Here is a 14,135-nt window from a genome sequence, read left to right on the forward strand (position 1 = left end):
TTTCTCTATAATCTGTGCACTGACCATGCAATATCACAAAGAGCAAATATTTTTCAGTAAGTAAGACATTCATAAAATGACTTTTGTCGATTGAGAAATATGCCTTTTTGAGTGTCTACTTAAATATGCATTTTGACTGAATGTTTTCCCACAAAAATGACATTGATATGGCTTTTCTCCAGAATGGATTTTTGAGTGTACCCGCAAGACTGATATGTCAGAAAATGATTTTCCACAAGTAAGACATGGGTGTGGCTTTTCTCCAGAATGGACCTGTGAGTGTCGATGCATGGTTGAACTTTGAGTAAATGCTTTTCCACAAGTAAGACATTTATATCGCTTTTCTCCAGAATGGATTCTTGAGTGTTCAATCAAATTTTGACTGGAAACAAATGTTTTTCCACAAGTATGGCATTGATATGGCTTTTCTCCAGAATGGACTTTTGAGTGGCTCTGCAAGTTTGTACTGCAAGAAAACGCCTTTCCACAAGTAAGACAAGTATATGGCTTTTCTCCAGAATGAACTTTTGAGTGTCTGTGCAAGTTTGAAAGAATTGTAAATGTTTTACCACAAGTAAAACATTGATATGGATTCTCTTCAGAATGGAGTCTTGAGTGATTATGAAAGGCTGATCTTTGAGCAAATGCTTTTCCACAAGTAAGGCATTGGTATGGCTTTTCTCCAGAATGGGTTCTTGAGTGTTCCTGCAAGCGTGAAATTCGAGCAAATGCTTTTCCACACGTAAAACATTGATATGGCTTTGGCCTTTTACCAGAATGGATAATTGAATGTTCATGCAACCTTGAACTGGTAGGAAATGCTTTTCCACAAGTAAGACATCTATATGGCTTTTCTCCAGAATGGATCATTGAGTGTTCACGCAAGTGTGAACTGCGAAGAAATGCTTTTCCACAGGTAAGACATTGATATGGCTTTTCTCCAGAATGGATTTTTGAGTGTCGCCGCAAATTTGAAGTTTGAGAAAATGCTTTTCCACAAGTAAAACATTTATATGGCTTTTCTCCAGAATGGATTTTTGAGTGTTCACGCAACTTTGAACTGCTAGGAAATGCTTTTCCACAAGTAAGACATTTATATGGCTTTTCTCCAGAATGGATTTTTGAGTGGGAATTCAAGTGTGAAATGGTAGCAAATGCTTTTCCACAAGTAAGACATTTATAAGGCTTTTCTCCAGAATGGATTCTTGAGTGGGAATTCAAGTGTGAAATGGTAGCAAATGCTTTTCCACAAGTAAGACATTGATATGGCTTTTCTCCAGAATGGATTCTTGAGTGTCGAAGCAAAGTTGAACTATGAGAAAATGCTTTTCCACAAGTAAGACATTGAAAAGGCTTTTCTCCAGAATGGATTCTTGAGTGGGAATGCAAGTGTGAAATGGTAGAAAATTCTTTTCCACAAGTAAGACATTTATATGGCTTTTCTCCAGAATGGATTTTTGAGTGTTGACGCAAATTTGAAGCTTGAGAAAATGCTTTTCCACAAGTATGACATTGAAAAGGCTTTTCTCCAGAATGGATTCTTGAGTGTCGACGCAAAGTTGAACTATGAGAAAATGCTTTTCCACAAGTAAGACATTGAAAAGGCTTTTCTCCAGAATGGATTCTTGAGTGGGAATGCAAGTGTGAAATGGTAGAAAATTCTTTTCCACAAGTAAGACAATGATTTGACTTGTTTCTAGAATGAGTTAATAAATGTCTCCTCAAAACAAGCTTGTTTTTGAATGCCTTTCCACATGTGAGGCACTCAGTTTCCAAACAACGAATTTTTTGGTCATTTTGGAAGTCACCACTTCCATTATCAAGTGTATTCTGGTATGTGGAAGGTTTTTCAGAACATGTATCACAATTATCTTTGGTGTCATTCTCAGACATTTCAGGCAATTCAACACAACCGACAGTCGATTGATCAATATTAATTTCTACATGAAAGTCCTCATGGAGTCTCTCATCCAAAGCTTTGTCACAGTCTTCAACATCTACATCTTTGGGCTCTGCAAAATAGGAATCGTTTTAGAGGTAAACTCTATCAGATCTTCTAACAAACTACTAAACAAATCAATTTTTTTTTAAAACACAAAAAAGCTAAAAATCCATAACAATAGAAGTAGAAGAAAAGCATGAAAACATTACAGCCCAACAAGTATATAATAAACGTACATTTTACAAACCCTTGTCTTTGGTGAAATAGTAAGTCCCATTTTTCCCCTAATTATTCTTTGTATCTATTCAATCCACATAACGATTTCCCTTTTCAACAAACAAATGTTTAGTCATATCTCCATAATTAGTCATGGATTATTGTCATAAATCAACAACAGGGCTGGAGAGGGGAGGGGGGGGGGGGGGGTGGGTGTTGGGTCCAACTATGGGAAACACAGACTAAGTTGAAAGAAAGGACTGAAGATATTCTGATGTGATCACTAGAGAAAACCCGGAAGATTGACCAAACCAAGTTTCTTAAATTGAATTATTTACTCGTTCCCCATGTAGAACTAACAAAATAAGAACAATATTTCTAATTTCTTTAGTCTTCAAGATATTTCATACACAACATGATGAGCTTATAAGTTACTTTTTTATACAATTTTTACCCAGATACCATAATTGTCATATTTCATTAACAAAATAATTAAAAGTAACCTAAAACAATTGAAGACGTAGACCTGTACTGAGTAAAGTCAAAGTATTGAAAACGCGTTGTAACAGGTTATTTAAAATTGCATTTAAATCATTACTTAATATTAAGATTTACATTTAAGAGACAAATACAGATTATTTCCATTATATTGTGAGAGACTGAGATGAAATTCTTAAGCAAGATTCTCCAGACTGAATGAACCAAGCCCATTAAGGAGGGCCGTAACTTTATCAGTCGCCATTTTAACCACCATGAAGCAGGAGTGCATAGCTGCCAACCCACCAAGCTTATTAAGAGGGAGTTTTGGTCAGAAAATCAGGGAGATTCAGAAAAAATCAGGGAGATACATAAATGTATAAATCTACATTTCAAAAGAAAAAAAGACAAGCAATCTCCATCAATGAATGTTTCTGGCAACTACTAATAAACTAAACATACTTGATATCAAGATACACTATGACTTGAAACAGTTTTAGAATGACCAACAATTGAGTTTAAAAGTTTTAAAAAATGATTTAAGTAGTGTTTACAAAGCTATTTGCATACTGCACGATAATTCGGGAGATCGGTGTGACCGGCGGGAGCGCGGGAGACGAACTAAAAATGCGGGAGTCTCCCGCAATTTCCGGTAGGATTGGCAGCTATGGGAGTGGGCCTCCTTTTATCCACAGCAGCTGCTAAAAGCCTCATGGAATGGGAACCTGTGTCTGATCGTATCATTACTGCACGCTTCTCTTCTCATTTCCAGAAGGTGTCCCTTGTCATGTGCTATGCCCCCACAAACACAGCAGAGGAAGAAATTAAAGACAATTTCTATGCACACCTACAGGCAGTGGTAGATAAGATCCCAAACAGTGATATGATAATACTCATGACAGATATGAATGCAAAGGTTGGAGGCACAAATGTAGATAGATGAATGAGAATGGAGAACTTTTGGCGGACTTTGTACTACAAACAACCTTGTAATTGGCGGCACACTTTTCCCACACAAGCATTGTCATAAAGCTACATGGGTGTCTCCAGATCATCAGACAGAAAAGCAAATAGATCATGTCATGGTGAGACAACGGTACAGAAGGTCATTACTAGATGTACGAGCTAGACGAGGCGCAGACATTGGTTCAGATCATCACCTTGTTGTTACAAAGATCATGATGCGACTATCAGCAAGAAAATTACAATTGAATTTCAAAACCCTAGAGTAAAATATGATATCAACAAGCTGAAAAACCACATACTAAAGAAACATTTAAGATTTCACTCCAAAACCGCTTTGAAGTGCTTCAAACACACGAGCCCGAGGAAACAGAAACAGCATGGTCAAAGAGGTTATCACAGAGACATGTGAAGAAGTGCTTGGAAGACCACAACCCAAAAAGAAGCCATGGATCAGAGAGGAGACGTGTCAGAAATTAGAAGTAGAAGGGAGAAACATGCAAGGAACAATGCGAAAACTAGATTCCAAAAGCAAATGGCAGCGACCAGATACACTACAGCCGCCAACGAAGTGAAGAAACAGCTGTGGGCAGACAAACGGTCCTACATAAATGAAATTGCTGATATAGCAGAGGAAGCTGCAGGGAAAGGAGATCTTTAAACGCTCTACGCCACCACCCGATTGTTGAGCAGTTGGAAAAACAACCCAAATAGACCTGTCAGAGACAAAGATGGGAAACTAATCACATCAATAGAACAGCAACTCAAACGGTGGAAAGAGCACTTCTGTGAAGTGCTCAACAGACCAACCCCAGTACTAAGACCACACCTGAACCCTGGAGAACCCCTCAATATCAATACAAGTGAAATCACAAAGGCGAAGATCCGAAGGGCACTTGGCAGTCTGAAAAATGGAAAAGCTGCTGGCACAGAGAACATCCCTGCTGAAGCCTTGAAAGAGGGTGGAAACATAATCGTGGATCAACTCTACCACCTGTTCAACTTGATCGGGACAAATGAGAAAATACCATCTGATTGGAAGAAGGGCCTGCTAGTAAAATTACCCAAACATGGCGATCTGTCCCAGTGGGACAAGTGGAGAGGAATCACCTTGTTGCAAAGTGCTCACAAGAATCATGCTTGACAGGATGAAAGTTACTTTGGACAAAGCACTACGAGATGAGCAGGCAGGCTTCAGAAAAGAAGTCATGCACAGACCAAATTGCAACTCTAAGAATAATAGTTGAGCAGTCGATTGAGTGGCAATCATCCCTATATGTATGCTTTATAAACTTTGAGAAAGCCACAAAGAGACTCCAGTTACTAAAACGACTAGCCAGTACTAATTGGGGAGCAGACAAAAACTCGCTTCGACAACTCTATTTAGGCTATGTGCGTTCCGTCATGGACTACAATTTAGCCCTCCAAAATGTAGGTAGTAAAAACACACACAAAACCTTGGACAGAGTACAAAACCAAGCCCTTCGCTTCATCTCCGGTGCCCTGAGATCGACACCCACAGCAGCATGTGAAATACATACTAATGTGGAACCACTTGGACTTCGCAGAGAATCAGCAGTGCTTGAAATGGTTGAAAGATACAAACGAAAAGAGGAAAACCATCCAAACAGAATTCTGGCAGAGAAATGGAAACCAAGAACAAGATTAAAACAAAAATCCCTGCTACACATTGCTAACAACTTGAATGACAGACACAGACTCCCAGAAAACAGAGAAAAATCTATTTTAATCAGTCAAAAACCTCCATACGCCGAACTAAAACTTCCAAAAATAAAGACTAACCTCATAGAAGAAACAACAAGAAATAAAAACAAATCAGATATACAAACATTAGCAATGAAGACAATACAAGAATACCCAGACAACTGGATACATGTTTACACAGATGGATCTGCCCACAAAGGAACTAAAAATGCTGGGTATGGGTTTGTAGTAGAATACCCAGATAAAACCTGTGATAAAATCCACAATTCTTGCGGAAGCTCCTGCTCAAACTATGAGGCAGAGGCAGTTGCAATAGAAGCCTCACTGCGACACCTCTCTTCTGTTTTCCAGCTAAACCCTTCAAAACTTCAAAACACTGTCATCTTCACAGACTCCAAATCGGTTCTCCAAGCTCTCGATTTAGATAAACTCTCCTCAACGTTCAATAGTTTAAGATCTCAACTAGATGAATTCCTTACAACACACAGAGTAGACTTATCTCTCCAGTGGATACCGGGACATTCAAATATACTAGGAAATGACAATGCAGACAGACTAGCCAGACTCGGATCAACACTTTTACAACCATCAATTCCAGTATCCTTAGACACAGCGAAACAAATAATCAAAACAAATGAGAGAAGAATGGATGAACAGTTGGGCAATGAGCACCACGGGTAGATGTATGTTTTCCCATATGACCACTCCTGTAAAGACTGATTGCCTAAATAAGCTCAGAAGACACCAGCAAAGCATCATCTTTCAACTAAGAACACAACACATACCGCTCAACAACCATTTAAGCAAAATTACAAAAGACACATCCCCTTCCTGCCCCCTATGTCAACACCCCAATGAAACAGTAACACACCACTTGCTTGAATGTCAACCTCTTGAAGACCTGAGATGCACATTCCTCCCACCAAATCCAAGCATCAGTAACACACTTTATAGTCACCTGGAACAACTACAAAAGACATCTAACTTCTACGTCATGGCACAAGACCGAAGGGCTAGAGCTCAGGTGGTCGCTGGTTCGGATAAGTAAGTAAGTAAGAGAAAGCATTTGACAGTGTTGACAGGGGAAGCATCTGGAACATCCTTCTCCAATACGGGGTGCCAGAAAAATGTATGAACATCACCAAACTACTTTATGATGGGTTTTCCTGCCAAGTCATCCATAATGGTCGACTCTCAGAGGATTTTGATATTACATCAGGAGTTAGGCAAGGCTGTTTGCTGTCCCCACTTCTATTTCTTGAGGTATTGGACTGGGTGACTAAGACAGCATATGGCAATTCCAACAATGGCATCCAATGGACATTTTCAAAAAGACTTGAAGACCTTGAATTTGCCTATGACCTAGCCCTCCTCTCACACTGCCTACAAGACATGCAGAACAAAGTCACTGCCCTGGAAGAAACAGCTCAGCGAGTTGGTCTCAAGATTAGTGTAGAGAAGACAAAACTACTGCGCTTAACTGCCAAACAAGAAGCACAAATCACCATCTCTGGCACAGCAATAGAAGTTGTCAGGGAATTTACATACCTTGGCAGCAAAATCAGTCAGTCGGGTGGAACTGATGAAGACATCAGCGCTAGAATCAAGAAAGCGCGCTAGGCCTTTGCAATATTGAGACCAATATGGAAAGCGTCCAGTATATCCACAAACACCAAGCTTAAAAGATTTAACACTAATGTTAAAGCTGTCCTGCTCTATGGGTCAGAGACTTGGCGAACAACCTTGACCATATCAGCCAAGATACAAACTTTTGTCAATCGCTGCCTTCGACAAATACTTAGGTTGAAATGGTTTGACAAAGTGCCAAATGCTGACCTTTGGACAAGAACAAACCAAGAACAAATGGATGTCCAGGTCAGACGCAGAAAGTAGCGATGGGTTGCCATACCCTGCGGAAAGAGCCCTGTAATATATAACAAGCAGGCTCTCGAATGGAACCCACAGGGCAAAAGGAAACAGGGTTGTCCAAAACAGACTTGGAGGAGAAGCCTTCACCGAGATTTGAGCGTCTCCAATCTTACCTGGAGTGAGGAAAAGGTCTGTGCCAAGGACAGAAGAAGATGGAAGAGTGCTGCTGAGGCCCTATGCTCCGCCAGGAGCCAAGAGGCATAAGTCAAAGTAAGTCAAGATTTACATTTAAGAGACAAATACAGATTATTTCCATTATATTGTAACAGACTGAGATGGAATTCTGAAGCAAGATTCTCCAGACTGAATGAACCAAGCCCATTAAGGAGGGCCGTAACTTTATCAGTCGCCATTTTAACCATCTAGTGTTCAGATTATTTTTGGTGGAGTAGATAAAGAGTTCCCTATATGGCCATATCAATCATGTAGGCATCCTTTGATGATATAAGCCTACCCTTTGACGTCTGCAGTCACAATTTCGTTTTCTACAGTCACTCATGATTAAATTCCACCCAGAAACGATTCCATACATCCGTTAATCACCATATTTCAAACTTTTGTACTCGTGAGTTCTTGAGTTTTTTTTATTAATAAAGAACGATTGACTATTGAGAATCTTGACCATTCAACGATTGGTCGGTCTGACAGCTCACGTGTCAACAGCTGTCATTTAATAGGGAGTGGAAGAATGCGTTTCAAAGTTATATTTAAAATAAAGGAGAGAGATAAATTAAATTAAATTTTAAAAATAATAAAATAATTTTAAAAACACAAAACAAAACAAACTATATTATAAATAAAGAAAGAAAGAAAACTTAGCTTTAAAATTCTCCTTGAATTACTGGAACAAAAACTAGAGTAGTCGAAATGAGTGGATAAAATCTTGTCGTCAAGTTGGCAAAGAATATAATAGAAGTATTTTGTTACTGTACAATTTGGTGCCGATCAAAATTAAATATAGAAGCAGAGATGCGAATACTGATTAAAACAATAAAAAAAAAAAAATTTTTAAATAGATAAAATGAGGATGATGATGATGATGATGATAATAACAATAATAATAATAATAATAATAATAATAATAATAATAATAATAATAATAATAATAATAATAATAATAATAAAATAATAATAATAATAATAATAATAATAATAATAATAATAATAATAATAATAATAATAATAATAATAATAATAATAATAATAACCATAACAACAGAATGAAAATCTATACAATGGCTACTTGGGGAAGATATGATGAGTGGCTTTCCAAAACTTCCCCATATTGATAAATCGAGGATCATTTCCCCTAAAATTTCTCATTTGTTCTATTGTTTTATCATGATTAAACCTCAAATTCACAAAAATCTAAGGAAATTCGTGTGCTATTTGATGCTCAAAATAAAATTTACATTTCAATATATCTCATGGAAGAAAAATCTCATAAAGTAGAAAAATCGACTTAACGAGTTTTATTTAGAAAACCAGGAATCTTCGGTATATTTAAGGACACAGGGAGAGTGGATGATGACGTGTCCTCTATCACTTGGTTGTTGTGTGTTTGATTGTATGTGTGAGTGTGTTTAAAAACAGAACAATTAATCAACACAAAAGGAAAAAAAAAGAGATGGTGAGAGAGAGAGAGAGAGAGAGAGAGAGAGAGAGAGAGAGAGAGAGAGAGAGAGAGAGAGAGAGAGAGAGAGAGAGGTGGGTGGGTATTGGAAATTTTTTTCTTATCCAACAACATATAGTAAATGTGTCATTTGTAAACATTACTCAAAGACATTCTATCTCTCCTATAGATAGTTTATTATTGTTTTTTGCCATCCGCGTTTATGAGTAATGCTCACTATACTGTATGAACCCGACTATAAATGTTCATGGATACACACAGTTTTGTGTGTTGGTCCGTTATACTTCCGGATGGCAATGTTATGAGCTTCTTAGCCAAGCGCATACTGTCTATACAGTGCAACCTCTGAATAACAGCAACCCCTGGTTAGGGACATTGGCCTCTGGTTCCGATTTTTTTGCTATATGTCATTTGCAATAAAAAAACCCAAAATAGCGACATATATTTTAGTAAAACCCCTGTTTAGGGACATCGTTTTGTTTTTTATTGTTTTTAAGGGTTTTACGGCGCTTGCAACACATTAAGGTCATATCAGCGCCAGTAAAAAGGAAGAAAATGGGATAGTAAAAAGTTCTAGAATTACAATAAAGCATCCAAGAAAAGGGAAAACAAAGGGGAATTGGTTCAAATAAGAAACAGGTGTAGATTCCAAAAGCACACTATCAAAGTACTTAGTTTGAGATCACTAAAAGTCTCATCCAGACACAAGCACAGGTCCCCCGCTACGAGGAATACACTCAAATGTTTTACAAATCATATATAATATAAAGAAAGCATAATACAGTGCATAACAGAGAGATGAGTTACAATGAAAAAAATATCTCCCAAAACTAACTATACATTCGACTGTTTCCCTCTCAGCCAGGGCATCTGACCAGGACCAGGACAAAACCAAGTATCTCATTCCAAGACAAAGACAGAAAGCATGTTGGAAAACAGATATAAGGGGATAGCAGACACAGTATGTACCCCCCCTGCCCACTATGGGAGGTCAGGAACCCCACCCAGTTTAGGGACATCGATACAGCAATAATTGGCAGTTGATACAGATGCTTGATACCCGATGTTCGTCATTCTGTACTCTTAATCAATAAAAAAAAAACACTTTAATTTCCTCACAGTGAGATTGCTTTGTTACCGACCAATCAGAACTCATGTTTATTACATGGCGTAGAATCAATGCTAGTTCATATGGAACCACAACAAAAGAATTTAATCAGTGGATGGAACTCTCAAGGGTCCATTAACATTCCCTGTTAGCTACCTGTCTGAGGTTAACGGAAGTTAAAATATCAAGCATGGCCGTATTCAATTATGGGGACAATTATAGATATTTATGGTCTTATAATTTTATAATATGTTGGAATAGTGATGAAGACAATAGATAGAACCAAAATTACTCACTTCTTGTTATTATTTTTAGCCAGCCATCTTTATGAGTAGTTCTCACTAAATTCTATCAATCAGACTATAAGGTTACACATAGTTTTGTGTGTTGATCCGTTATATATCGGGCTGGCAATGTTGTGAGTTTCCTTGATTCCTAGCCAAACACACAGCATCTATAACAGCCTCGTTCATTTTATTGTTTTCATTTGGAAAATAAGTTGTTAAACATCAGTCCAAATTTGATATCGTTGTGGTTAATACCTAGGTTGGCTTGTTTGTTTTTTTTTGTTAAATATTGTAAGATGTAGATCAACCAATTTTAAGTGTTTGTAAATTTTGGTGCACTTAAACTTACATAAAAATTTCGGTATTCAAAACTCATTAGCTGTATCACATGGATTTTAATTAAAACCAAAACTAGATGTGTACATCAATGTTCTTGTGCAGTGTTATCATATTGGCATTTGATTTTTTTTATTTATACATACTAAGTTTTGGTAAATGGTGTTTGAGCACTGTTTACGATCAAAACAATGACAATACACATTGAACAGTGAATGCGTAACAGGTATACCCTTTGTAAACAGGAGAAATACTCAGAGACGTGTCTTCTCTCAGGCACTGATCAACACATCTCACTGTTTAGTATTCATGGTCTCACAACACCCCCTTTTTCCGCTATCTTGAAAATCCCGGAATAACGACACAATTTTCCAGTCCTGGGCGATGTCGTTCTCCAGGAGTTGCATGCACTGTATATTCTATAGGCGTCATTGAAATGCAGTTCAGTATTTAATTCATTTTTTAAAAATAATAAACATGAATATTCATCTCTTTGATTTGTCTAGATCCCTAAAACTTTTTGTTATAAATTAGTAATGGACTCTGAACCCGATTATATACTATTGACAAAACATCTGTGCCAGACATTCTTACCAGGTTTGACATCAAAAAGAGCAGCAAGCTGTTCCTCCGATTCCAGTGTGTCATTCATCAACATCTCTATAATTTGACTCACAGTCGATTCTGTAGCCTGATTTGCATATCCAGCTGGAATAAATACATTAAGAAATTAAATGGGCTGATTATTATTATTATTATTATTATTATTATTATTACAGTCGACTCCGCTTAATTGCACACCATCAGGAGTTAAGGTCAGTGTGTCTAAGTGAAGAAGCTAAAAATAGCATCTAAGCACCAGCTTTCATGTGTCAATCATGTAGGGACTTCACTTCTGAGTTTTCTATCGGCTTGGACCGTCACGTTCTAGAGGTGACCTCATTAGAACATTTGTTTTTTTTTATTTATTTTTTTATTTTTTTATTTATATGGGGGTTTGGGTTATTGTGGTTTTCATTTATTTTTTTTCCCCCCTTTTTAAAAAAATTATTTTCTTTTTGATGTTTTATCAACAACAAAATGTGACATTATTCTTTATTGGAACAGTAATAGCGAAGCGTTGATTGTTTTCTATTCTGTGCAAGCTGTTTATCAACCTTTGCCTTCAATCTCGCCAAAGTAGATCATTTGTCAAGCATTTTTCTGGGATGAAGTGGCGTAGTTTGTCTATCATGTCAAGTTTTTCAGTGTTTGTCAGGGGTGATTTCACGTTCCGATGACTCATCCTCATCTTCATCATCCAGGCATTGTCTTTTGTGTTGATGAACGGAGTTCGGTGGTTCCTGAGATGATGGGTGTATAAATTGTTGTCCATTGTTACGAATTGATCGAATGCTTTGGCCAAAAAGTTGTGTGGAACGGGAACGGCATCATTGATTTCATATGGCTGTTGGTTGTCACTCCAATCAAGGTGTAGCGATTAAGCAGAGAAGGTGTGAGATTAAACGGAGCGAGGGTATAGAAAAAATTCAGTTTTTCGGGAATGTGTAATGTATAAGCGGAGTATGCGATTAACCAATGTGCAATTAAGCAGAGTGAACTGTATCATTATTATCATTATCATTATTGCTATTAATTATCATTATTATTATTACCATACCTATTATCATTACTATCGGTATTATAATAATAATGCTGATTCACCCCAGTGTCTAGCCTTCGTCAGTTTTAAAGAGGGAGAACAAATAGATTAACTCACTCAACCCTAACACCAACTATATCCGTAGTTTACCCGGGTTACCTTTACCCCATGCCTATTTATTACATTTTTCTTAGACAAATTATAGGCGTAGTATCAAAGCTAATGTTCTTAATGTTTACAAGTTGAAAAAAATATCCATGTACATGCTCATTTTTAACACATTTTTTTTCCAATTTTGAAAAGTAGCAAAAATCTCTAGGATTGAGTGAGTTAAACAAAGTTTAGTGTTGCTGAAAGGTTGTTCCCGTTGAGTTTTAGATAAGATAAGCCTCGAATAAAAATAATTTCGAAGTCTTTGGGAGTGAATCTTAAAAGGACTGCAATCAAAGTTCACAAAAGATACAAAGGGGTGAGTTGTGAGTTGAAGGCATTACCAGTAACCCTATCAATATCCCACTAGTTAATATTGAAAAATAAACCAACTCACTTCTTTGAAGACGGTCCCATACTTGAGCCCTCAAACTAGATTGTTGCTGACTCTCACTGTCTTTATTCATATCTGGAGGATTATTAAATAATAAAAGAATAACAGCCAATAAAAAAATCCAGGCTATTAGAAATTTTTTTAAACACCGTCAACTTTGCCTTAAGGGGTAACCTTACCTCTGTAAATTTGGAGCATTTTGAGTCATCTCATCTTTGTTGTAGTTATTATCCCGGTTAAATGACTGAACTTCTTATCAAAAGAAATAATCACCACAAAACTAAATATTAATTGGTCCAAAATGAATGAGGCAAAGTGACCCCAGTTAACGTTCGATATGATGTACAGTTGTTTGAAGATATAATCTGGCCTGTAAATGGTTGGTGAAAAAATTATTGGAACTTTTTGAACACGCAAAAATAGACATAACAGGACAAAAATATGGTTATTTACTGACTAGGTGTGTGTTCGACGACCCGCGCAAACCTCGCAACCCTCGCTGTAGCACAGTAGCCAGGCAGTGAATACATCCACGTCTAGCGGAGCGTGTAGGTGACATGATAATATAGCTAACTGATAGACGGCCTAGTTTTGTTTTGTCTTTGATGGGACAAATAAAAAGTTTTTTGGGTTTTTTTTAAGTCGGCATTTGAAATGGAATAAAATCTGATTTTTTCGAGGAACAAAATAAAACTCTTCTATTTTATCTTTTATTGGTTCTGTTCTTTGACGCTACGTATAATATTTTTACTATTATATTTTTAAAAAAATATTAGCACTTATAAAGCAAAATCGTACTGTCGGAAATCTGACAATAGTCGGAAGATTTACAGGCCTGTATAATAAAAATTAACGAATGCGTCAGGAGGCCTTCCGAAACCTCCTACTCCTACATCCCCAGTATTCTTGTTTTTAAAATGTTCTAGTAGGGGGTTTCGGAGGGGGGAAACTATTTTATTTTTTTTAAGTCTCCCCCCTCCCAAACCCCCTACTAGAACATTATAAAAAAAGTCCCACCCCTCCCAAACCCCCTACTAGAACAAGAATACTGGGGATGTAGTAGCTTTCGGAAGGCCTCCCAATGCGTCTATTCTATTACTATTGCCTTTTGGGCCTTGATATTCGCACTGTGATTGATGTAAGTCTCGGGCATATTTTTAGAAGGAACTGTGTTTTCAGTCCACCAGAAGAGATTATAAATTATACGAGCTAAACTGTTTGACTGAGCGCGAGAAGCAAAGGTGGCCGGCTGTTTTAGTACCGCGTAACTGTAACCGGGGTGGGGTGAGTTAGGTGTTCGTGCTCCTTTCTAGGCATAATATTTTCTTTCTTG

The 14,135-nt window shown here is 37.3% G+C and overlaps 1 protein-coding gene across 1 annotated transcript in view; it reads right to left on the minus strand.

Annotated features, from left to right (window-relative positions):
• Positions 1 to 14,135, minus strand: part of LOC144973784 (uncharacterized) — a 28,381-nt gene that overhangs the window by 5,129 nt on the left and 9,117 nt on the right. The window contains exons 2-4 of the mRNA XM_078916678.1: positions 12,806 to 12,877; positions 11,211 to 11,324; positions 82 to 2,012 (exon numbers count right to left, since the gene is read on the minus strand). Of these exons, the coding sequence (XP_078772804.1) occupies positions 82 to 2,012; positions 11,211 to 11,324; positions 12,806 to 12,877 (2,117 nt within the window). The remainder of the gene's footprint in view (positions 1 to 81; positions 2,013 to 11,210; positions 11,325 to 12,805; positions 12,878 to 14,135) is intronic.

This window comes from Berghia stephanieae, chromosome 5 (genome assembly GCF_034508935.2).
Source record: "Berghia stephanieae isolate SIO BIC M18660-M18661 chromosome 5, UCSD_Bste_1.3, whole genome shotgun sequence".
NCBI classification, from domain to species: Eukaryota; Metazoa; Mollusca; class Gastropoda; order Nudibranchia; family Aeolidiidae; genus Berghia; species Berghia stephanieae.